General features: G+C 38.0%; 1 protein-coding gene across 4 annotated transcripts in view; it reads right to left on the reverse strand.

Moving 5' to 3' along the window:
- The window catches only part of UBR5 (ubiquitin protein ligase E3 component n-recognin 5), a 159240-nt gene that overhangs the window by 87414 nt on the left and 47432 nt on the right, over positions 1–24394 (reverse strand). For 2 of the 4 annotated variants that reach the window (XM_055348784.2, XM_019032423.4), the window contains exons 2-9: positions 20871–20915; positions 20417–20498; positions 19882–19958; positions 19363–19482; positions 6172–6361; positions 5506–5665; positions 4649–4798; positions 1738–1931 (exon numbers count right to left, since the gene is read on the reverse strand). In XM_055348784.2, the coding sequence (XP_055204759.1) occupies positions 1738–1931; positions 4649–4798; positions 5506–5665; positions 6172–6361; positions 19363–19482; positions 19882–19958; positions 20417–20498; positions 20871–20915 (1018 nt within the window). Of the gene's footprint in view, positions 1–1737; positions 1950–4648; positions 4799–5505; positions 5666–6171; positions 6362–19362; positions 19483–19881; positions 19959–20416; positions 20499–20870; positions 20916–24394 lie in introns of all 4 variants that reach the window. The other 2 variants (XM_031013591.3, XM_031013590.3) reach the window with 1 other exon arrangement.

A 24394-nucleotide genomic window follows, 5' to 3' on the forward strand; every position in this document is an offset into this window, starting at 1 on the left:
AGTATGAATTTCTAGATTTCCATCATGTGCTAGTAAAAAGTGTTTTTTCGATGTTGCTATTTTAAATTTGGTATTTAATGGAAAAAAGAATATAGGTAGGATATACTTTGTTTCACATACCGCTTTTCTTCCATTCACTCGGTGGCTAAACAAACCAAGGAATAATGCACTAAAAGTCTATACAGTGCCAAGATTTCATGACGCACTTACAACTGTCTCTAAAAACAAGGTATACTTAAAAACATACCTATCATATTTTTAGCCAGGCCAACAACGGCTAGCTAAATCTAACAGAGGGTATAATGGCTAGGCTTGCTAAACTTACACTATTCAGAAATACTTTCATTAATCAAAAATAATACATGACAAACCTAGATTAATAATATGTGATGGCCCTATTAAAACATAATTCAAGAGTCTCTTTTACTTCCTGCAAATATGAAATAGACACAACTCTAACATGATCCAGACAAGAGAAACAGGAAACGGTAATTGATGTACCAAAAGAAAAAAAAAGTAAAAGCCCAATGGTTTAAATCAGTCCCTACCATATGAAGTAAAAGTAGAACTTGGGACATTTCTAGTTTTAGGGAAATAAGTAAAAGAATGCAATTCAGGGAAAGTTTGGCAGTTGCCAAAGAAAACAGAATAACCTTTTGCTTCCAAAGAGACTGATTAAAATTCATGTTCCTTCTTGCATTCAAGCTTGCCACATGAGCTGAATGCAGAGGAAAATAAATGAACTACAACAAGACTCACAGTAACTATGGAAATGTAAATTTGGAAAGTTAAATAATATTCCCCTTCAATATCCCGGATTCAAGTTCTAAATCAAAGAAAGGAAAGAAATCCATATCAGGCTCTCTTTATCTGCTAGTAGGGCCCCAAAGTTCCCATCTTCTTTTAGTTTATTTCTGCTTTAGAAAATTTCCTACCCAAATGGTTCTGGAAATAAGAAGAAACAGACGCAGTAAAAAACAAGCAAAAAACATGGGTTCCAATAGGAGCCTCTGAAGATGAACTATCAATTACATACATACCATCAACAGGATACATCAACTCTGTTTCACTTATGGCAGTGATGGATTTTTAAAGATTCAAATCAATTACCAAATCCTAGATGCTTTCTAGAATCCAGTCATTGCACTATTCCTCAAGATACAGAGCATAACTCCCCTAGCCCATTCCTGTTCAGTCAGCTTTGTCTCCCATAGCATTCACCGCAAAGGATCTGTCAGAACTCACTGCCATTAAATGGCATAGTTAACTAATCAAAGGAACACAGATCCCTAATCTTGTCATGATATACATGCTGTATCAATGACCAAAAACATGCCCTGCAGAAACTGGTGTCCACCTGACTTTAGAAATTTGACAAAACAAATTTCTACCAAGGAATGTAACACCACTTATTGGAGTAATTATTACCAGAAAAGAAGTACTGGAATAGCATGCTGATGTGTTATCTAGAACTACCATCCTAATTTATCTGATTTACTTTATCAAGTAGTAAGATACGTTGCACCACTGAATACATCTCACTGAGATGACTCATGGAGTGCCAAATAAAGATATATTCTATTTATATTTTAAAACAAAACAAAAATATTGTTTTATATATTTGTGTTTTTCCTTGAGTGATAGTACAAAAACCAGAATAAATAAAATGGAAACCTTAGAGGGAGGGGTTGTCAGGGATCCATTTAAATGGAAGCGGTGTGAATTTTTTCCAAATACCTTATCAGGCCACCACTGCAAATCTTCTCCTAGAGATACTGGACTTTGAACAGGTGTATTCTTCTTATCCAAGTTTGGCTCTCCTTCCTTGCTGGTAGAACCCCTTTCATTATCAAATGAGGCTCCATCAAGCCACCTTCGTTCACGTAAACGTAAAACGGATTCACGTTCACGCAACAGCTCAGAGTCTCTCTCTAAGGGAAGAAGGAGAACTGGTATGCAATTGGGTCACACCAGTGGGATAAAAGTAAGCCACTCTCTAGTAAAGACCCTTCAGGATGCAACTAACAGCAGTTTATCTACTCATAAAAATTTATGTAAATGTATATCTAATAAGGCTGACATGCAACATTCAAAACATCAACCCTTTCAAGTGAATGTATAAAAATTATAACTAGTATTTTAAAAAATTAGAGGCAGACTTTTGTATATTTCAACTACATGGTTTTAGAGTGGAACTGCTTTATTTTGAAGTATATTTGGTTCTTTTTTAAAGAATTTTAAATTGTTGGCTTTCATTAGAAATGCTTACTATAAATTCAATTTACATATCAGAAAATATACACTCCTCGTTTGTCTACTCGTGGGTTTAAAAAGCACATAAATTTAGAACTTCAACATGTTATGCATATAAGCAAACTAGAAAAATGCACACATAGAAAAAACCCTAAAAAGGGTAAACTATGAATCCATTAATATAAGCTAATTATAAAGTTTTTAAAAATCCAAGCCCTTGTTTAGAGTAATTTTTATAGGATGAATTTTTATGAATAAGTCTTAAATTTTACTGAGGAACCAGACAGGCTTTTTTTAAAAATAATCTTTATAAAATGATTTCCTTACCAAAATGTTTCCCATGGCTATTGGCCTACAAACTATCTAAAGCCAGTTTTTCTGAAGTTGCTCATACATTACTTTTTAAATAACGTAATCCAAATAAACTCTCTAAGACTAGGATAAATAAGGATTAGAAACAATAATTAAATTGAACTACACAAAACTACTATATATAGGTCAAAAGTGGTCAAGTATTAGCTATTCCATATGGTTCAAACTAAAAGTAATGCCTACATAGGATGAACATAGGAAAAGAGACATTTGGCCAGGTATGGTGGCTCACACCTGTAAGCCCAGCACTTTGGGAGGCCGAGGTGGGTGGGTCACTTGAGGTCAGGAGTTCAAGACCAGCCTGACCAAGATGGTGAAACCCTGTCTCTACTAAAAATACAAAATTAGCCTGGCGTGGTGGCGAATGCCTGTAATCTCAGCTACTTGGGAGACTGAGGCAGGAGAATCACTTGAACCGGGAAGGCAGAGAATGCAGTGACCCAAGATCACACCATTGCACTCCAGCCTGAGCAACAAGAGCGAAACTCCGTCTCAAAAAAAAAAGGCGGGGGGCGGGGGGGAGCACATGGGAAGAGACATTTAAAGGAGTTATTTACGTTAGATATAGAATATTTGAAAATATATTACTTGACACATTTAAGGCAGTAAAATATGCATTTATTTTTAAATTCATAACACTATTACATAGTGCATTCAATATATTAAAAGATCACCACAGATCTGTTATTTTAAAACTTTATTCCTAAGTACTAAAAGTATATGCAGCAAGCTCTTAATATAACATGGCACATTGTCCAGTTTAAAGATCAGTAAATACAGCTAATTTCTGTTATCTGAATCAAGTAGTTTTACATTCTGGAAAGTAAAAATTTCACAATTATAATGTAAACAAGCTATACACAAACATATACAGAGAAAGGCAGGATTAATTATTTCAAAATCTTTCTAACCTCTACCATGTACTGTTAACTTTTAAGGATTTCAAACTTTTTTTTTTTTTTTTGAGACGGAGTCTTGCTCTGTCTCCCAGGCTGGAGTGCAGTGGTACCACCTCAGCTCACTGCAAGCTCTTCCTCCCGGGTTCATGCCACTCTCCTGCCTCAGCCTCCCGAGCAGCTGGGACTACAGGCGCCTGCCACCATGCTTGGCTAATTGTTTTTGTATTTTTTTTTAGCAGAGATGGGGTTTCACTGTGTTAGCCAGAATGGTCTCAATCTCCTGACCTCGTGATCCACCCACCTTGGCCTCCCAAAGTGCTGGGATTACAGGCGTGAGCCACTGCACCCGGCCTCAAACTTCTGAAAATAGCATTTTAGTCTGGGCGCAGTGACTCATGCCTGTAATCACAAAACTTTGGGAGGCTGAGACAGGCGGATCACCTGAGGTCAGGAGTTCAAGACCAGCCTGGCTAACATGGTGAAACCCCGTCTCTACTAAAAATACAAAAATTAACTGGACATGGTGGCAGGCACCTGTAATTTCAGCTACTCAGGAGGCTGAGGCAGGAGAATCTCTTGAACCCAGGAGGTGGAGGCTGCAGTGAGCCGAGATCGTACTACTGCATTCCAGCCTGGGCAACAGAGTGAGACTTCATCTCAAAAAAAAAGGCATTCTAATAAACTAAACATTTCTATTCATTTAATATTGGTCCTAAATCCATTCTAGTAAGTTTTTTCATATTTCATTATTTTATCTAACCAGGATTTAAAATAAACAGATCACTTATTTTAACCAAATAAACTAAGACTTGTTTTCTGAATGCTGCATGTCACTGTAAAGTAGAATTCTGCTTTTAGTTCAGAATCCATATTCCTAATTAAAAATACATTTAGGTGAAGTCATAGTCCTTGACATCAATTCCACAATGTAAATAAGATCAACTCTAAAATACTATTGTGGCTCTTCAAAATAAAAAATAATTAATTTTAATGCTAATGCATTCATAAAAAACTAATAATAACTGTAATATTAGAAGTTCAAATACGGTCAGTAGATTCTACCACTATCTTTCCATACAGCTAGCCTGTGACCAAAATAAATATATAAATAAATGCAAAATTACCTCGAGATGAGCCTAGCCTGGAAAGTGATGAACGACGAAAAGAAGGGTAACCAAAATAGCTAATGTCTTCAGAAAACATGGCATCCGCATCAATAATGACACTTGGGTGGGCAGAATGAATGTCAGCATCAAGGAGAGACATAAGATCCTCTATAAACAGAAACAAACATCACTGCAGCATACACACAAAGAGCAACTGTAGACTGCTGAAAGAGCTCTAAAAATTCACATACATTTAAAAACTAGGGAATGACATCGCCTGAGGAAAAACACAACAACCTACATTATTAACAAAGATTTTAAAGAACATCAAATGCATAAATGTCGCCTGAGCATAAATGTCGCCTGAGCTACTTACTACATAATCACAAGAAAGATCACTCATTAAGATATAACACTTGTGGCCAGGTGCAGTGGCTCACACCTGTAATCCCAGCACTTTGGGAGGCCGAGGCAGGCAGATCACAAGGTCAGGATATCGAGACCATCCTGGCTAACATGGTGAAACCCCGTCTCTACTAAAATACAAAAAACTAGCCAGGCGTGGTGGCGGGCGCCTGTAGTCCCAGCTACTCAGGAAGCTGAGGCAGGAGAACGGCGTGAACACAGGAGGCAGAGCTTACAGTGAGCCGAGATCATGCCACTGCACTCCAGCCTGGGTAACAAAGCAAGGCTCCGTCTCAAAAAAGAAAAGAAAAAAATAAAAGAAACTTTACAATAAAATCAAGCAACTCCACAGTGAAAAATATCTACCACCTTGAAAAGAATATTCAGGAAAGTCTATTGTGCTTTAAATTCCATTCCCCAGTCGAAAGAGCACACCAGAAATGAGAAAAACATGACGGTGATCCACCAACCTCCAGGCAAATAAGATTCGCTGGCTGTATCATCCCCATCATCTCCATCTTCATCATCCCGGCTAAGTAAATTATTTACAGCAAGGTTCACATCAAGATTTGTTCTCTGAAGTTCTCGAATAATGACACTTCTGGATTTGCCTTGTAAAACAACTTGGGCCTGAAATAAAAAATAAAAAGAAGTGCAATGGTAATTTTCTTTTGATTAAATTCTTTATCAAAATCAGCTTTCTAGGACAGGGTGTGGTGGCTCAAGCCTGTAATCCCAGCACTTCGGGAGGCCAAGGTGGGCGGATCACCTGAGGTCAGTAGTTCAAGACCAGCCTGGCTAACATGGCGAAACCCCGTCTCCACTAAAAAATACAAAAATTAGCTGGGTGTGGTGGCACACACCCATTAATTCCAGCTACTCGGGAGGCTGAGGCATGAGAATTGCTTGAACTCAGGGGATGGAGGTTGCAGTGAGCTGAGATCATGCCACTGCACTCCAGCCTGGGCAGCAGAGTGAGACTCCCTCTCAAAGAAAAAAAAAAAGCTTTCTAGGATCAAAATAGGAAAACAGTTGTTTCAGAATTCATGATATGAGTCATGACTACAACCCACCATATTCAGTAAAACCTCACCTTGTCCTGTTGTCTGACATTAAGTGTTCTACGAGATCCATACCTGTGAAATCAGCTCCTCTGGAATGACAGATGCTGGAATAACTGGCTGGGGCTGACTGCCCAAAAGCCCAGACCCTCGATCCCGTCCTGTCCGAATAACTCGAGTCTGCCGGCGGGAATCTCGAGCTCCAGCTGATGACCTACCAGAGGATCCTCCACCACTTCCACCCACTCCAGAACTCCAGCGGCTTCTAAATATTGGAGAATTTATAAAATTAGCATTTTAAACAATCATTCTGATTGCTTGGTTTTCATTATTATTATTTTCAGCTAAGATAAAGTTATCTGTCTAATTGACATAACATGTTACGTAGTGTTGTGACAAAAGAATAAGGTAATAGAACTGAGCTTTAAAATAATAATACTGTTTTTTAAAGAAATGGGGTCTTGCTATGTCACCCAGGCTGGAGAGCAGTGGTTATTCACAAGTACAAAGTACACTACAGCCCAGAACTCCTGGGGTGAAGTGATCCTCCTGCCTCAGCCTCCCTAGTAGCTGGGGATTATAGGCACGCACTACCATACCTGACAAGTGTCCCAATTTTTTTGTGTTTTTGAGATGAGGTCTTGCTATGTTGCCCAGGCTAGTCTCAAAACTCCCGGGCTCAATCTTCCTGTCTCAGCCTCCTGAGCAGCTAGGATTACAGGTGTGTACTACCATGCCCAATTCCAATTTTTTAATGCTTAAATATAACTTCACTTTTTATAAAGATAAACATCACACTTTTGGATCCTTAAAAAAACTTTTTTTTTGAGACAGGGTCTCCCTCTGTCGCCCAAGCTGGGGTTGCAGTAGAACGATCTCAGCTCACTGCAACCTCCGCCTCTGCCTCCTGAGTAGCTGGGATTAGAGGTGAGGGCCACCATAGCCTGGCTAATTTTCATATTTTTAGTAGAGACGGGTTTTCACCATATTGGTCAGGCTAGTCTCGAACTCCCAACCTCAGGTGATCCACCCACCGTGGCCTCCCAAAGCGCTGGGAAAATAATTTTTTAAAGCCACCTATGTATTTCTAATCACAACTATAAAATGAACACATTGGTCAGGCATGGTGGCTCATGCCTGTAATCCCAGCACTTTGAGAGGCCAAGGCGGGTGGATCACGAGGTCAGGAGTTCAAGACTAGCCTGGCCAACATAGAGAAACCCTGTCTCTATTAAAAATACAAAAATTAGCTGGGCATGGTGGCACGTGCCTGTAATCCCAGCTACTCGGGAGGTTGAGGATGAACTGCTTGAACCAGGACCCAGGAGGCAGAGGTAGCAGCGAGCCGAGATCGCGCCACTGCACTCCAGCCTGGGCAACAGAGCGAGACTCTGTCTCAAAAATAAATAAATTAATTAATTAAATTAAATAAAATGAACACATCTTGCCTTTGCATGAAAGACCTATCAGACTTAACTACCAACATTGTTACACAAAAAGTAAAATTCAGAGTTTAGAATTCAAAGTGCTTCACATGAAATAAACATTCATTTGCTGAGATAGTACTGCATTAATATTCAGCACTATCAACCACCTTGTCCAAGAGAAAGCTGCTATTTAAATAAGTTAATTTTTTCTTATGAGAAAACAACTTACAAAGGGCGTGACATGTACATCTTCTCTTAGTGCCCAAACATGAACATCAAGAAGATTAAATCAAGTCATCTAGATAACCATGATTGCCTTCTGTACTTAATCACATCTTAAAGAAAATGGTCACACAAGTCACTTCAGCTTTTTAAATTAGGGCAGTGTCTTTTCTCTTCAAAATGAATCTAATACTTGGAGATCATTTGACCCAGAGAGAGGTATTTTACTCTCAGTTCCTACTGTACTCGCCTAAGGCTGAAACCTTCAAACTCCCAATGCAAACAGATTTCATTTCAATTTGATTTTCCAAACCATTTCCCCCCTTAAAAAGTTTGGAATACATTAACCAATAATGGTTCTCAAATCAATATACATCAAATTTCCATGGTTTCTCCTCTCACTTGACTGGAAAGCCCAATCTCTGGCTAAATAAAAAACTGTTTAAATAGTTTCCTCAGTAAAATGAAAAAATAAACCTAGAAAAGCTGTTGTCATCCTTTTGATGGGCTTCTGTACTTGCTGATGCACACTACCAATTCATGTTTATGCAGTATCTGTATCTATAGCCTAAGAACTGCCCAAGATAACTTTGGAGAAAAGCAATATAATGCATCCTCAAGGCTGCAGTATGAAACAGCATTTATTTCAGCTAGTAAATGTCATGTTTAAATAACTATTCATAGGCCAGATGAAAAACAAAGGGGCTTCATTAAAAGCACATTACATCAACAAAAAAAGGAAATTAAAAAAACAATCCAGGCTGGGCGTGGTAGCCCACACCTGTAATCCCAGCACTTTGGAAGGCCCAAGAGGGAGGATCACCTGAGCCCAGAAGTTTGAAATCAGCCTAGGCTACATGGCAAGACCCCATCTCTACAAAAAATAAAAAAATTAGCCAGCCATGGTGGCACTCACATGTAGTCCCAGCAGGGAGGCTGAAGTGGGAGGATGGCTTGAGCCCAGGAGGCGGAGGCTGCAGTGAGCCATGATTGTGCCACTGCACTCCAGCCTTGGCTACAGATCAAGACTCTGTCTCACAGAAAGAGACAAGAGGAGAGAAGGGGAGGGGAGAGGGGAGACAAAAGAGCAAAGGGGGAAAGAGGACAGGAAGGGAGAGAGAGCGAAGTGGAGAGGAGAAGAAAGAAAAGAGAAAACAAGCCCCACTTAACGGTAGCGTCAAAAAAAATAAACTACTTAGGAATAAAACCTAAGACTTATACACTGAAAAGTAAAAAGCACTGCTGAAAGAAATTTAAAGATGACACAGATAAGAAAAGTATCTTGGGTTCATGAATTGAAAGACCGAATACTGCTAAGAGGTCTACCCTACCCAAAGCATTCAACACAATCCCTATCAAAATCCCAATGGCTTTTCTTCTTTAACAAATAAAAAAATTGGCTGGGCATAGTGGCTCATGTCTGTAATCCCAGCACTTTGGGAAGCAAAGGCGGGAGGATCGCTGGAGGCCAAGGCGGGAGGATCACTTGAGCCCAGGAGTTCTGGAACAGCCCTGGCAACACAGTGAGACCTGTCTCTACAAAAAAAGTCAAAACATTAGCCAGGCATGGTGGAACGTGTCAATGGTCTCAGCTATGCAGGAGACTGAGGCAGGCAGAAAGCCTGAGCCCAATAGGTCAAGGCTTCAGTGAGCCATCCATGTTTGTGCCACTGCACTCCAGCCTGGGTAACAGAGCAAAACCCTGTCTTAAAAACAAAACAAAACAAAACAAAACAAAACAAAACAAAAAAAGAATTGAAAAGTTTGTCCCTAAATATTCACATGGAATCTGAGGCAAGCCCAGACAGCCAAAACAGTTTGGAAAAAGAACAAAGTTGAAGGATTCACACTTCACAATTTCAAAGCATGTAACAAAGCTGAAGTATTTAAAACAGTATGGGTATGGGCATAACGACAAAAAAGACCAATGAAACAAAATGGAACCCAGAAATAAACCCTCTTATATATCGCCAAATTATCTTACACAGGTGCTAAGACCACTTAGGGGAAAAAATAATAGTCTCTTCAACAAGTGGTGCTGGGAAAAGTGGATATCCACATGCAAAAGAATGAAGTTGAACCCTTATCTTACATTATATACAAAAATTAACTCAAAATGAATTAAAGACCTAAAACGATAAAACTTCTAGAAGGAAACATAAGGGAAAAGCTTCATGGACTTGGTGATTATTGCTTAGATATGATGCCAAAAAAACACAGGCAACAAAAGCAAAAATAAACAAACGGCACATCAAACTTTAAAACTTTGTGTATCAAAGGACACAATCAACAGACAATCTACAGAATGAGAGAAAATATTTGCAAATCATATATCTGATAAGAGGATAATATCCAGAATATATAAATAACTCCTACAACTCAACCAAAAAAAATTAAATAGCCTAATTAAAAAATGGGCAAAGGACGTGAAATGACATTTCTCCAAACATGATATATAAATGGCCAACAAGCAAATGAAAAGATGTTTAACACCATTAATCATCAGAGAAATCCAAACCAAACTACAACAAGAGATTAACTAATGCTGATTAGGATGGCTACTATCAAGAAAAAAAAAATTACAAGTGTTGCGAGTATGTGTAGAAACTGGAACCCATGTGCACTGTTGGTGGGATTGTAAAACGGAACAACCACTTTTGGAAAACAATATGGAGATTCCTCAAAACATTAAAAGAACTACCATATGATCCAGCAATTGCACTTCTGGTATATATTCGAAAGAATTGAAACCAGGGTCTTAAAGAGATACTTGCAAACCCATGTTCAAAGCAGCATCATTCACAATTGCCAAGTGGCAGAAGCTACCCAAATGTCCAACAAAATGTGATACATACATACAATAGAATATTATTCAGCTTTTAAAAGGAAGGAAATCTGATCACATGCTTCAACATGGATGAACTTTCAAAACATTATGATAACTGAAATAAGCCTGTCACCAAAAAAAAAAAACACTCAGTGGTTCCCCTTATATGAGGCATCTTAAATAGACATTCACAGAAACAAAGTAGAATTGGTGGCTGCCAGGGACTAGAGGGAGAGAAAAAAAGAGCTGTTGTTATTTAACGGGTATAAAGTTCCAACTTCACAAGATGAAAAAGTTCTAGAAAGCTGTTTCACAACAACAGTGTGGACATACTTAACACTACTAAACTGTATATACTTAAAAATGATTATAATGGTAAATTTTATGGTTTTACAATTAAATTTTAAATTCACTTAAAACTGAAGTTGTATTAAAGTACTACTCTAGAAAGTAGACATGTTTTCTTTTCAAGTTATATATTAAAACAATTATGCATCAGAAAACAACAAAGAACGAATGAAACACAAATACGGAATAAAATCAACTACTAATCAACTACTTGTGCGCCTACAGTCCCAGCTACTTAGAAGGCTGAGGCAGGAGGACTGCTTGAGCCCAGGAAGTTGAGGCTGTGGTGAGCTATCAACACACTACTGCACCACAGGCTGGGTGGCAGAGTGAGACCCTGTCTCTAAAAGAAGTTTTTTAAATTGTTTTTAAAATTAAAAATCAACTATTGGCTGGGTGTGGTGGCTCACACCTGTAATCCCAGCACTTTGGGAGGCTGAGATGGGCGGATCACTTGAGGTCAGGAGTTCGGGACCAGCCTAGCCTACCTGGTGAAACCCCAGCTCTATGAAAAATATAAAAATTAGCCGGGCTTGGTGGTGGGTGCCTGTAGTCTCAGCTACTTGGGGGGACTGAGGCAGGAGAATCACTTGAACCCAGGAGGCAGAGGTTGCAGTGAGCCAAGATCGCACCACTGCACTCCAGCCTGGGTGACAGAGTGAGACTCTGTCTCCAACAACAACAACAAAAATCAACTATTAAATCAGCACTTTTACTTCATAGTTTCCTATGAGTTTTAAAAACTAAGTCTTTCAGGAAAAACTATCTTCAGTCATTTTTAAAAACATTCGAGAGCTAAATATATAAATTATTTCAATGTGAAAACAGGAAAAACCACACCAAAGAGCCTTAAAATGATGTAACTATATATACCAGTTTGCCTATGATAGTGCCAGTTTAAGCCTATTGGCTAAGCCTAACTATTAATTTCACTCAAAAACGTCCCTGTTAAGACAATAAATTATATGGCCATCATAGATAAAAGGGAAGACTCCATATTTTCACTAAGAAATCCATCACCATTTTTTTCCACAAGCAAGTACTATTACAAGCCTGATCAGAAATAGTATCCAAGTACACATCTGCTCCTGGGCAGACCTTACAAGCATCTCAAACTCATATCTCCATGAGAGGTAGATAAGCTACGTAAACAAGGGAAGCCAAGATAACAGGGAAGACAGGAGACTATCTGCCTATCTAAAAACACTCAAATTCTTTTCTATAAGCACTGCTGATTTAATCCATTACACCACCAGCAGCTGCCAGTTTACAATCTCTGCTACACAAGCCCTCCACTGAGTTTAAAGACAACCGTCAAAATATCTCTCCAGTTTCTCCATTCACCTAACTGTTACCATAGAGAATACAGGTATTCCCACTCTGGCCTGCTGTGTGCAGTGTTTTCTCCTATCAGAATCCAAACCACCTACCAGTCCCCGTACGTCAATCGCCATTGAACATTCCTCTAACCAGCTCACTATCTATATAAAGATTAATGTGTTAAACTAAGCATATTCTAATAGAGGTCTATTGGTAGTCACAAAAGACAGTACTGGAGTCAGTTGATTCCTTTTATCTATAATTACAGTGAGCAACATAATTTTTAATATTAAACTAACAAGTACTGGGAAAACCTGTTTCTACTTTCTGTGGTTTGCTTATCAAATTAATCCTACAATTTTGATCCCGTTATACAGTTCTCAAGGTACACAGAATGACTCAAAATGAACTAAGGATATCATACCTAGTATGGAATTAGTCCACAGCTTGCAAACTTAAAGCCCATGGGCCAAGTCTTGTCCATATAGGTGGCTGGTTTAAAATGTGTATTTATCATCAAAAACAAGGAAAAGTCTGAGAAACGGTCTCAGTCAAGAGGAAACTAATGAGAAAGGGTGACTAAATATAATGTGGAATCCTGGATGGGATCTTAGAACAGAAAAAGGACATTATGAAAAACTAAGGAAATGTGAATAACCTATGGATGACTTTAGTATCACCATTCATTAATTGTAACACATGTACCATACTAACATTAGATTTTAATAATATTGGAAACTAGACATGGGGTACATGGGAACTCTCAGTATGATGTTTGAAATTTTGTCAATCTAAAACCATAGGCTGGGTTCACGCCTGTAATTCCAGAACTTTGAGAGACCAAGATGGGCAGATCTTGAGCTCAGGAGATCAAGACTAGCCTGGGCAACCTGTCAAAACCCAGTCTCCACAAAAAAATAATTAGCTGAGCATGATGGTGCATGCCTGCAGTCCCAGCTACTTGAGAGGCTGAGGTAGGAGAATGGCTTGAGCCCAGGAGGCGGAGGCTGCAATAAGCCAAAATCATGCCACTGCATTCCAACCCGGGTGACAGAACCAGATCCTGTCTCAAAAAAAAAAAAAACCCCTATCCTAAAATAGTTTATTTTTAAAATGTACATAACATGTGTGCATACACAAGTTTGAATGATCTGACTGTGTGTGTATGTGTATATTTATTTCCATGAAAATATCAATTAGTCCCAACATTTAAGATAAGAGATTATCATACAATCCAGATTTGCAGGTTTTCTTGGGACAAAATAAAGCAGGGAGGGACACAAGGATTTGAATTTGCCAACCATGGCCCTGTATTCTCCTATAGACAAAACCAGTTTACCAGCAGCCTCCTTGAAAAATGGGGAATCCAGTTTGTCAGAATCCTGCTACAAACTGTCTTACCCACTTGAAGGGGGCTTCAACTATTTGCAAGTAAAATTATACATTTCAATTCACGTACTATTAGCTCAGATTAAAACCTAAAGGAATATGGTAGCTCAAATCAACGAAAAGCAGCTTATACCTATCATCTATTGTTCAACGGTCACAAGTAACAGAATAGGAACTTTCGATACAGGTCCATTTTCACCTTACTATTTATTAAACAAAAATAAACTCCCTTCTCTACCCCAAATAAATCTGGTGCTCTTACCCTTAAGCTGGTTTAAAATGAGTTTAAAAAAAATACCTAGGAGATTTTTGAAATACCTTGCAGTATAAACTTGAAGTAATTATTAAAGAAAGAAAACAGTAGCAGCTAGAAATCTTTAGCACACAAATCTGACAATTAGCAAAATCTTCTAAGGAAAAAACATTAAATGGACCAGTATGTATTCCTAAAAATAATCAGTCAAAATAAATGATCAATTCTCAATTATCCATGCTGGCCGGGCATAGTGGCTCATGCCTGTTACCTCAGCACTTTGGGAAGTTGGGGCAGGCAGACTGTTCGAGGTCAGGAGTTCAAGACCAGCCTGGGCAACATGGCAAAACCCTGCTCTACCAAGAATACAAAAATTAGCAGGGTGTGGTGGGGCATGCCTGTAGTCCTAGCTATTTGGGAGGCTGAGGTGAGAGGAACACTTGAGGCTGCGAAGTCAAGGCTGCAGTGGGTCAAGATCACATGACTGCAATCCAGCCTGGGCAACAGGGGGAGATCCTGTCTCTCAAAAAAAAAAAAAAAAAAATCCATGCTAAAAAACTGTACCAATAATCCCAAACTCTTTAAAAATGTGGCTCTCAAAGAGACTATTCACTTCCTGATCCAGGACAACTCCCAGCAGCAAAAGTGAGCAGGCCTAGACTCTGCAGGACAGGAGTGAGGACCAAGGTCTCTGGGGACAGTCTCTTTCATATTGCATTGTATTTGGTAAATCTGTGGTTTAAAGACTCCCCTTTGAGGACTCAAGATTTGCCTGTCCTAGATTCCCTAATACATGTTATAAATTGCAAGCTTCTCTAAAGTTAATTGTAATTAACACAGAAATTGAAAAACAAAAAAAAAAGAGCAATGTACAAATCAAGGAAACACATTTACTATAAAGGAAAATATGTGTGACTGTAAAAAAAAAATTTGATTTACAAAATAACTTAATCACAATTTCACCTTCAACAAACTGCAAAGATTTTTCATACAGCCCAAGAGAAACAATCAGAATTTAAGTGCTTATACTTTGTAAACATCTGCAAACTCAAATATAAGTAAACAAATCACTGGCATCAAGTTGGTCAGGAGGCACTATGACATTTTACAGTATTGCAATCATGGACCTAATGCTTAAAGAACGCTTACACAGTCTGTTCTGGCAGAGAGAACAGAGGCACAAAGAGGGGTTTACGGGGAGTGTAAGAAATGGGTAAGGGTACTCAGAAAACTAAGGATTCTGTCTGCATTTTAAAGTCTTAAAATTAGCCCTAATCTTCTTCAGAGTAGGTCTACAGAGGTTTCATTCAAACATTATTATATTTGTTGTATATTTTTATTAACAAAGTCACAAAATTCTACCATTCTACTTTAGTCATTCTGTCATACATTCTATTATAATTGGTTATTTCCAAGTTTTAAGAGGATTTAAGCCTAAGACAATTGGAGCAACATAATAAGAGAAATGGGTTATAAACTGGAAAATAAAACAAATATCCATGAGACTGTAATGATGTAAATAACATAAGAGAAAAAGAAATAAATAGAATAAAAAATAAGGCCAGGCGCGGTGGCTGACACCTGTAATCCTAGCACTTTGGGAGGCTAAGGCAGGGAGATCACTTGAGGTCAGGAGTTCAAGACCAGCCTGGCCAACATGGTGAAACCCTGTCTCTACTAAAAATACAAAACTTAGCCAAGCGTGGTGGTGGGCGCCTGTAATTACAGCTACTCAGAAATCTGAGGCACGAGAATCACTTGAACCCAGAAGCAGAGGTTGCAGTGAGCTGAGATCATGCCACTGCACTCCAGCCTGGGCGACAGAGGGAGACTCTGTCTCAAATTAGATAGATAAATAAATAAATAATGGACCGGGTGCAGTGGCTCAGGCCTGTAATCCCAGCACTTTGGGAGGCCGAGGCGGGTGGATCACGAGGTCAGGAGATCGAGACTGTCCTGGCCAACATGGCAAAACCCTGTCTCTACTAAAAATACAAAAAAATTACCTGGGCATGTTGGTGAGCACCTGTAGTCCCAGCTACTCGAGGGGCTGAGGCAGGAGAATGGCATGAACCCAGGAGGCGGAGCTTGCAGTGAGCCGAGATCGCGCCACTGCACTCCAGCCTGGGTGACAGAGCAAGACTCCGTCTCAAAAAAAAAAAAATAAATAATAAAAAAAGTAAACAAATAAAGAAATGGGGTAGAGGAGTGAAAGTTCTTCCTTACAGTTGAATTCCAATCAATAAATGTAAAAGAAATGATAATTTTTTAAAAAAAATCACCATTTGGCCAACACCACAGTAACAACTGATTCAGACAAAAAAAGAATTGTCAATAAATGCTAAACTCAGTGAGCAAAAGTATGATGAGGAAGAGGATATTTGCAGAGTCACAAAGTATCTCCCCACAAAATGCATATTAATGAAAAATGGGAAAATAGTAACTTTATAGTGGAGAAACAGGTAAATACCATCTTAACTAATCACAGGACACCTCCTTTTCAGTAATAAAACAACAGTAACATCACATGCCACCTGATATGATGCACTGAAAAGGGCACATCATCACTTCTGTGGTATTCTTGCAAAAAATGTATCACTTGAGTTTAATCACGAGAAATGATAAACAAATCCAAACATTCTACAAAATAACCACTGGTTTTTCAAACTCATCAGGGCCAGAAAGATAAAGACTGAGGATCTGGCCCAGATTAGAGGAAACTAAAGAAGCATGGCTGCTTAGGGAACATAGTGAGAGACCCTGTCTCCACAAAAAATTTAAAAATTACCTACAAAACTTTAAAAAGTTAGCCAGGTGTGGTGGTGGCCCATGCCTACGTCCTAGCTACTTGGGAGGCTGAGGCAGGAGGACTGCATTAAGTCCAGGAGTTCAAGGTTATAATGAGTTATCATTGTGCCACTGCCCTCCGGCCTGGGCAACAGAACAAGATCCTATCTCTATTAAAAAAAAAAAAAAAAGCAGCAGCAGCAGCAGCATGACAACTCAATGCAACTGGGATCCTGGACTGAATCCTGGACAAAAGGGTATTAGCGGACAACTGGAGAAACTTAAATAAACTCTGTATATTAATCAGTGATCAATGTTAATTTCTTGGTTTTGATAATATGATTATGTAAATGTAAAACATTAACATTTAGGGAAGCTGGGTGCAACGTACACATAAATTATTTGTGCTATTTTTGCAAACTTTTTTTAAGGTCAAATTATTTCAAAATGAAAAATAAAATTTAAAAATAAATAAGAGTAGGCTGGGTGCGGTGGCTCAGGCCTGTAATCCCAGCACTTTGGGATGCTGAGATGGGTGGATCACCTGAGGTCCGGAGTTCAAGACCAACCTGGCCAAAATGGTGAAACCCTGTCTCTACTAAAAATACAAAAATTAGGAGGGAGTGGTGGCACGCGCCTATAGTCCCAGCTACTTGGGAGGCTGAGGCTGGAGAATTGCTTGAACCCGGGAGGCGGAGGTTGCAGTGAGTCGAGATCGTGCCACTGCACTCCAGCCTGGGTGACAGAGCAAGACTCTGTCTCAAAAAAAATTAAAAATTAAAAAATAAAAACTAAATAGAGTATAGGATTAGGAACAAATGCCAGTATATAAACTGATAAGCAAAACCTGGGATGAGCAGACTTTTACTGTAAAGGGCCAAATCATAAATAGTTTATGCTTTGGAGGCTAGTCTGTCCCAACTACTCATCTCTGCTGTTATAGTACAAAGACAGCCACAGATAATAAGTATGGCTGTCTTTCAATAAAAACTGGGGTGGCTGGATTTGGCATGCAGGCTATACTTTACTGATCCTTAAACTAAACAAAAAAATGTTCATCTTTAAGAAAGGTACTATTTGGCAATAGTATAACCGGTAATACTTATTCTTAAATATAATCAAAAATTTTTCAGTTTTATCACATGAAATAAAATTTCATGTTATTACATGCTATTTTCAGAATTCTTTATCATATACTGTGTGCCTAGGACCATTAAAAGAGCACATATAACATTTTAATAAAGACAAGAGCTATATTTAGTATAGCTAAAGGATGTACTCAACTAAAAACTTTCCTCACATTCTAAAATAAATTTAGTTCAGCATGAAAACACAAACGCAAAGAAAGTAATCATTTTGGTATCCCCCCCACAACCCTTTTCTTTTTTTTTTTTTTTTTTTTTTTTTGAGACGGGGGTCTCTCATTTCCATTGCCCAGGATGGCATACAGTGGCATTATCACGGCTCACTGCAGCCTCAACTTCCTGGGCTTAGATGATCCTCCCACCTCAGCCTCCTGGGTAGCTAGGACTACAGGCATGCGCCACCACATTCAGCTACATTTTTGTATTTTTAGTAGAAATGGCATTTTGCCATGTTGCCCAGGCTGGTCTTAAACTCTGGGACTCAACAGATCCACTCACCTTGGCCTCCCAACGTGCTGAGAGGTGTAAGCCACCACACCCAGGCCCAATTTTCAAATCTAACTTTTACTTTACCTACCAATTTGTGGTCTGGAGGGAAAAAAGCCAAACACTTCCTCCTCCATTTAATTATATTTTGAAACTAGCTACATTGCTTCTAGTTTTCTGTGATCAGCCTTCGAACACGTGGTGACTGAAGTAGCATAATCTAATCATTAACTGGGTATTTTCAGAAAATCTGGCCATTCAAGAATCAAGGTATAAAATGAGTAAAAGCATCTGACTTGAAATTTGTATATGGTTTCTTTAGTTTAACAGTATATAAACTTTAGATAAAAGTGTCTGAGTGCAATGCCTCAGACGTGTAATCCCAAAACTTTGGGAGGCCAAAGCAGGAGAATCACTTGAGGCCAGGAGTTCAAGACCAGCCTGGGCAACACAGCAAGACCCTATCTCTACAAAAAAATAAAAGTAATAAAATAAATAACGTTTAATTACATCATTTACAAACTTCATTAAACTGATTCAGAAAGAACTACCAGAGTTGGATGCCAGAAATAAATAAATAGGATCAGGAACAAACGCCAGTATATAAATTGACAAGCAAAACCTGGGATGAGCAGACTTTTACTGTAAAGGGCCAAATCATAAATAAGTTTATGTTTTGGAGGCTAGTCTGTCCCAATTACTCATCTCTGCTGTTACAGTACAAAGAATAAGTTGTACCAAGAATAAGTTGTAAGAGAGGACCAAAGATAAAATCATTTAAAATTTTAAATGAAATAAATGGCGTGACATTATAAACATATGTAAACATTATATACATTTTTTAAAGGTCAAGAGCCTAGATTAATTGTAATTAGCCTGTGTGAGTTATTTTTATCATGGTGGCTCACCCTGAGCAATATGAACTCCTGCCCAGAGTTCAGGAGAATTTTCTCACTCCATCACTAGATAGAATATTGAAGACGATCATTCAGACTGAGAGCACTCACAGGAAGATGATACAGACCATCTGTAAGATGGTGCCTTCAACTGGCCACAACTTACCCTAAGGTGTTGCCTGCCAGCCTGCCTAGAGTCTCAGAACCTGAGAGAAACCACGGAGAGTCGCTTGTCCTACCAGGCCTTGACGTCCTCCCTGCCCCCGAGTTGCTGTTCAACTTTGACCTGGGGGAAAACAAGAGGTAAATTTTTGAAGACCAACATTTTTTACAACCTTGTTATTTCAAATTGCATTGCTTAATTTGGAAATGATCTATAAAATCATTTCAGTTAAAGAGCAGATTTGACTTGGTACCTACTAAACACGTAATATCATTCTTCTGGTAACCTGTTTCTGTTAAGTGATAACTGACTCCTCTGCTACTTTTAATGTTAGTACTTTGGGCTGTGAATCATCGCTTGCATAAAGATTAAAATTAAACTAGAAAGCAATAGTTTCACTGTTTTAAAAGCATCTAATTTTCTGTGATGCTTTAAGCTGAGGGTTACCAAAATCAAAACACAGGTGTAATATAATACCTAAGAGCTAAATACATATTAAATAGAAAGGACATAATATCTTACCCATCATTATTATCAGGTTTACCCAATTCCAATCTGTCTGGCTGTACTGAAAAACCAATCCTGCAAACTCTACCATCCTAAAAGCAAAGAAAACAGAAAAAATTATCCAAGTAAAAATGTGTATTAAAATTTGAATTTATTCAACAAAGAGATTCTGTGCCCATCACCGTCAATTCAGAAGACGATAAATAAACTTCCTTCCAAAAGGTGCTTACACCTGAGATGGGGAAATATGACATACATACATTATCAAGAAACCAGTCGAAAATAATTTACAACATCTCAATCCGACAAAATTCAAAGTAAGAAAGTGACTGGATTTAGGAGACTCCCCTATTCTGTTACTAATTAGTTTCACACTCTGGCAAATCATGTAAGCTTTCTCTGGGCCAGAGGTGGAAAGAGAACTGGGAGCTCTTCAAGATAACTTTCAAGTAACTGCTGTTTTCCTGTTATAATGGAAGAGATACAATGATGCACAATTCTATTTTAACAGTTTATTTTTCATTTCTCTATCTTAGAGTGAATAATTTACCTCAAGAAGAAAGGCAGCATGATTTGGTCCCACCACACACTGTTTAATAGTAGCCTGTTCCAATACATTCAAAGGGGGGTGGCTGAGAGATAAAAAAAGAAAAAGTTAAATTATTTTTTAATGGTAAATACATCATAGGGTTTACTCTTAAATACAATTAGAAAAAAATAGTTGGCAAAACCTATTTTTTAAACTAATATTTACTTTAAAGCAATAATTGAAAAATATCTCCATAATCATTTATATCTCCCTGTATGCCAGATGTTAAAAAAAAAAGCATGAATGCAATCTATAATTCAAATAAGCCCAACTCATAAAAAGTTGATAGATTAAAAAGATTCTTAAAGTCTAATAATCACATTAATCTTAATCATATCAGGCTGCCACCTAAATGAGTTTTTTCTTAATAAAGAAAAATTGTTGTCAGAAGATTTAAATATTTCAAAACTCTTACCTGTTTAAATTATATTTGTTCAGCTTCTCAGAAACTTCTCGTAACCTTTAAAACAAAACATTAACAAACCACATGTACAGATCTTTTGTAAACAAATACTTCTGACAGGTACTTGTACCATTATTTTGGTAATTTCCAATAGTAGTACACAAAACAACTGCTATAGTAAGAATGTTTTTCATATTTTCATTTTTGTCCCGAAAAGATCACAAGCAGACTCTGCAATTCCGTTCCCTCACTACCCCATTTGCAACCTCAGTAACAATAATCGTATTAATCCCATTTTCCCATTAATCCCAGGTGAGAAAACTGAAGCTTCTAGAGTTTATAGAAAAGGTAGCATAAAGTTGGTAGCTGAACCAATGCCCAACCAAAGGCTCAATTGTTTAAAAAAACAAAACAAAACAAAAACTGTGTTATCCATGTCAAGAGATTCTTGAGTGCACATGGATATCATGAAATGAAAACAGAAAGCCTAATTGACTTAAGGTATCATCTCAAGTTCTTGAACGGTCTTATAGCACAAAATTGAACAAACCAGATCATCAATGTCCTTATCTATATAAAGTAAGGATAACACCTCCCATCTCTAACAGCATTTAAAACAGTATTGAACAGATTTAGAAAAACCCCAAAGGGCTACATAACAAAGAGATATTAACTTGTATTTTCTGTTATGATTTTGTTGTTTCTCTTAAGAAAACAGTCTTGAATGTAAAACACTATAATAGCTAAATTAAACTAGGTATTGTGTCAACCTAAGAAAGTCATTTTACAACATAAAGATATAATCAAATGCAGAGATTTTAAGCAATTCTATTAAGTTATCAAAAAAAAACACTGCCTGATCTGATCTTTTAAAACCTTTTTCAGAAATAATTCTTGTAAAAGTAAACTGAGAATTTTAGAAAGCAATGGGAAAAATCAGAACATTAAATCAATAGAAAAGTCCATGAATTCTGCTCTCTAAAGAGTCACAAAAATGAATAAAATCAAATTTCAATCATTTGTACTAACAGACAAAAATGTTATACATACTCCAAAAATAAATGACGTTAAAGCCAGTTTAGGGCTTAAAAACTGCCACAAAGCATATATAATCTAACCTAATTATTTCAGTAAGAGAAAATAACCTAATTATTTCAGTAAGAGATTCAATTAGGAGTTAGCTGTTCTATAACTTTATCCTGTAAGTTCTATCATCCTAGTGAACAGCATCTTTCAAAGGCGTACAGTAACTGTCTAATATTGAATTGCATTCAGTAACTGAAATAACTTTTTTTTTTTTTTTGAGTCTCGCTCTGTTGCCCCAGCTGGAGTGCAATGGTGCGATCTCGGCTCACTACAACCTCCATCTCCTGGGTTCAAGTGATTCTCGTGCCTCAGCCTCCCGAGTAGCTGGAATTACAGGTACCCGCCACCACACCCGGCTAATTTTTGTAATTTAGTATAGATGGGGTTTCGCCATTTGGGCCAGGCTGGTCTCAAACTCCTGACCTCAATAGATCCACTCGCCTTGGCCTCCCAAAGCGCTGGGATTACAGGCGTGAGCCACGACGCCCAGCCTAAAGTAACTTTCAAATGTGGCCATATTTTATTTCTCTCTGAAGAAGTAGATACTTACTGGTGACCTTATTCTCACTCCTAAAGAACAGCATCTGATCATTTGTGATTTGGCCCCCAGAAAAATACATTTTCATTTTTGTAGCCCAGTTTTGCATTTACTTCCATTAACAAAACATGTTTTCATTAGTTCAAGAAAGTTAAGCTTTTTCAAAGAATTCCAGTTTGCCCATTTACAAAGCACACTTCTGTGTTCCAAGATAAAACACCTTAAGGGTAATGTATTGTGGAACCCATGAGCTCTAAGAGAAGGCTGACTAGAAAATAGGGAGAAGATAAATAAGGGTGGGTCTGCTCTGCAGAGTAACAGCAGCCTTTAGAAGACCCCAAGAAGCAGCAGGAGCTCTCACTTCCCCGGGTCCACATTTACTATGAGTAACCACAGTAGTGACACTTTCAGAAGATAACTTGTTCACTGGCATGCAACTAAACTCATTCATTTCCATTCCTTTGTTAGTAGCTCAAAACTGTCTCCAGAGCTCTCACAAAATATATAGCATTGGGAGAGAAAAATAATTGTCAAGGCCTTTTTCAAAACCGGACAATGCCTGAGATTAAGAATTAAATGTTGTTTCCATGGCTCCAAATATTCCAGACAATTATTTGTAAAACTAAAGTAAGCTTTGAGGATATGAGAATGCTAAAAAATATTTAAACTCAAGAACTCAACAGCTAATTTCAGGCTATCTGGGGAGATAGCACAAATGGTTACTGCTATCAATTAAATTTTCTAATCTTAAAAGTCCTGGTGAGACCCCTAACCACATCTGAAACACATGTCTGAAATGCACATCAATTTGTACTGGAAACAATGCCACCGAATAGCAAGAAATCCGGGGTTTACTCCCAGCTCATCTACTACTACCTGGACTCACTAAAAGTCCACTAGGTCTCAAGTTCTCATCTATGTGAGGAAGAACTCTTTTAGTCATCTCCGGTTCTGAAAATTCTTATTCCTGAAATTCTTATTTTCTGTTTTTTTGCCTCTTTTGAGACTGGGTCTCACTCTGTCGCCCAGGCTGGAGTGCAGTGGTCCAATCGCGGCTCACTACCACCTCAATCCCCCAGGCTCAATCTGTCTTCCTGCCTCAGCCTCCTGAGTAAACAGAACTACAGGTGCGCACCATCACACCCAGCTAATTTTTGTATTTTTTGTAGAGACAGCGTTTTAGCATGTTGCCCAGGCTGGTCTTAAACTCCTGGGCTCAACGGATCTACTTGTCTTGGCCTCCCAAAGTGCTGGGATTACAGGCATGGGACATAGTGCCCAGCCTCAGTCCTGAAATGCTTATGAATATATGAAAAGCAAGTGTATCAATGGAAGATATATATATAACGTTTACAATGAAATAGCACTATCATATTCAATTTTTATCGTACCCATTTGAAACTTTCAAATGGATTTTATACAGACATTTAGATTGCTTCCCCAAATATCAAATTTTAAAAAATTCTTAAATTCAGTCCACATATTTACACAAAATGTATCATCCTTTCAAATCTCAAGAGAGTTATGACTAAACTGGGCCCTACAAATTAGTTTATATGAATCCAGATAACAGTAACAAATAAATCTTCACCCCAAAAAAATAAACTATATTTAAGAAGTATCTGATTATCTTTTACATTAGAGAGCCCTCAGTAGACAGGCAAATCAAAGAATCACTGCAGGCCTGTGATAACATTCATTTAAATTTGCTAAATTATCCATGCTGTTCCCTTCCTTTAGCCAAAAAAAAAAAAAACTGAAGTTTTTTTAGTTTGCTAATTATTCTATACAACAGAGATTCACCTACTTTAAAGGATCTTCATACAATATTTACAATAAGCAATATTAACAAAAGTTTACCCTCTCTTTAAAATAAAAAGAAACTCACACTGAAGCTCACCAAATTCCATTT

This window comes from Gorilla gorilla, chromosome 7 (genome assembly GCF_029281585.2).
Source record: "Gorilla gorilla gorilla isolate KB3781 chromosome 7, NHGRI_mGorGor1-v2.1_pri, whole genome shotgun sequence".
Taxonomy (NCBI): Eukaryota; Metazoa; Chordata; class Mammalia; order Primates; family Hominidae; genus Gorilla; species Gorilla gorilla.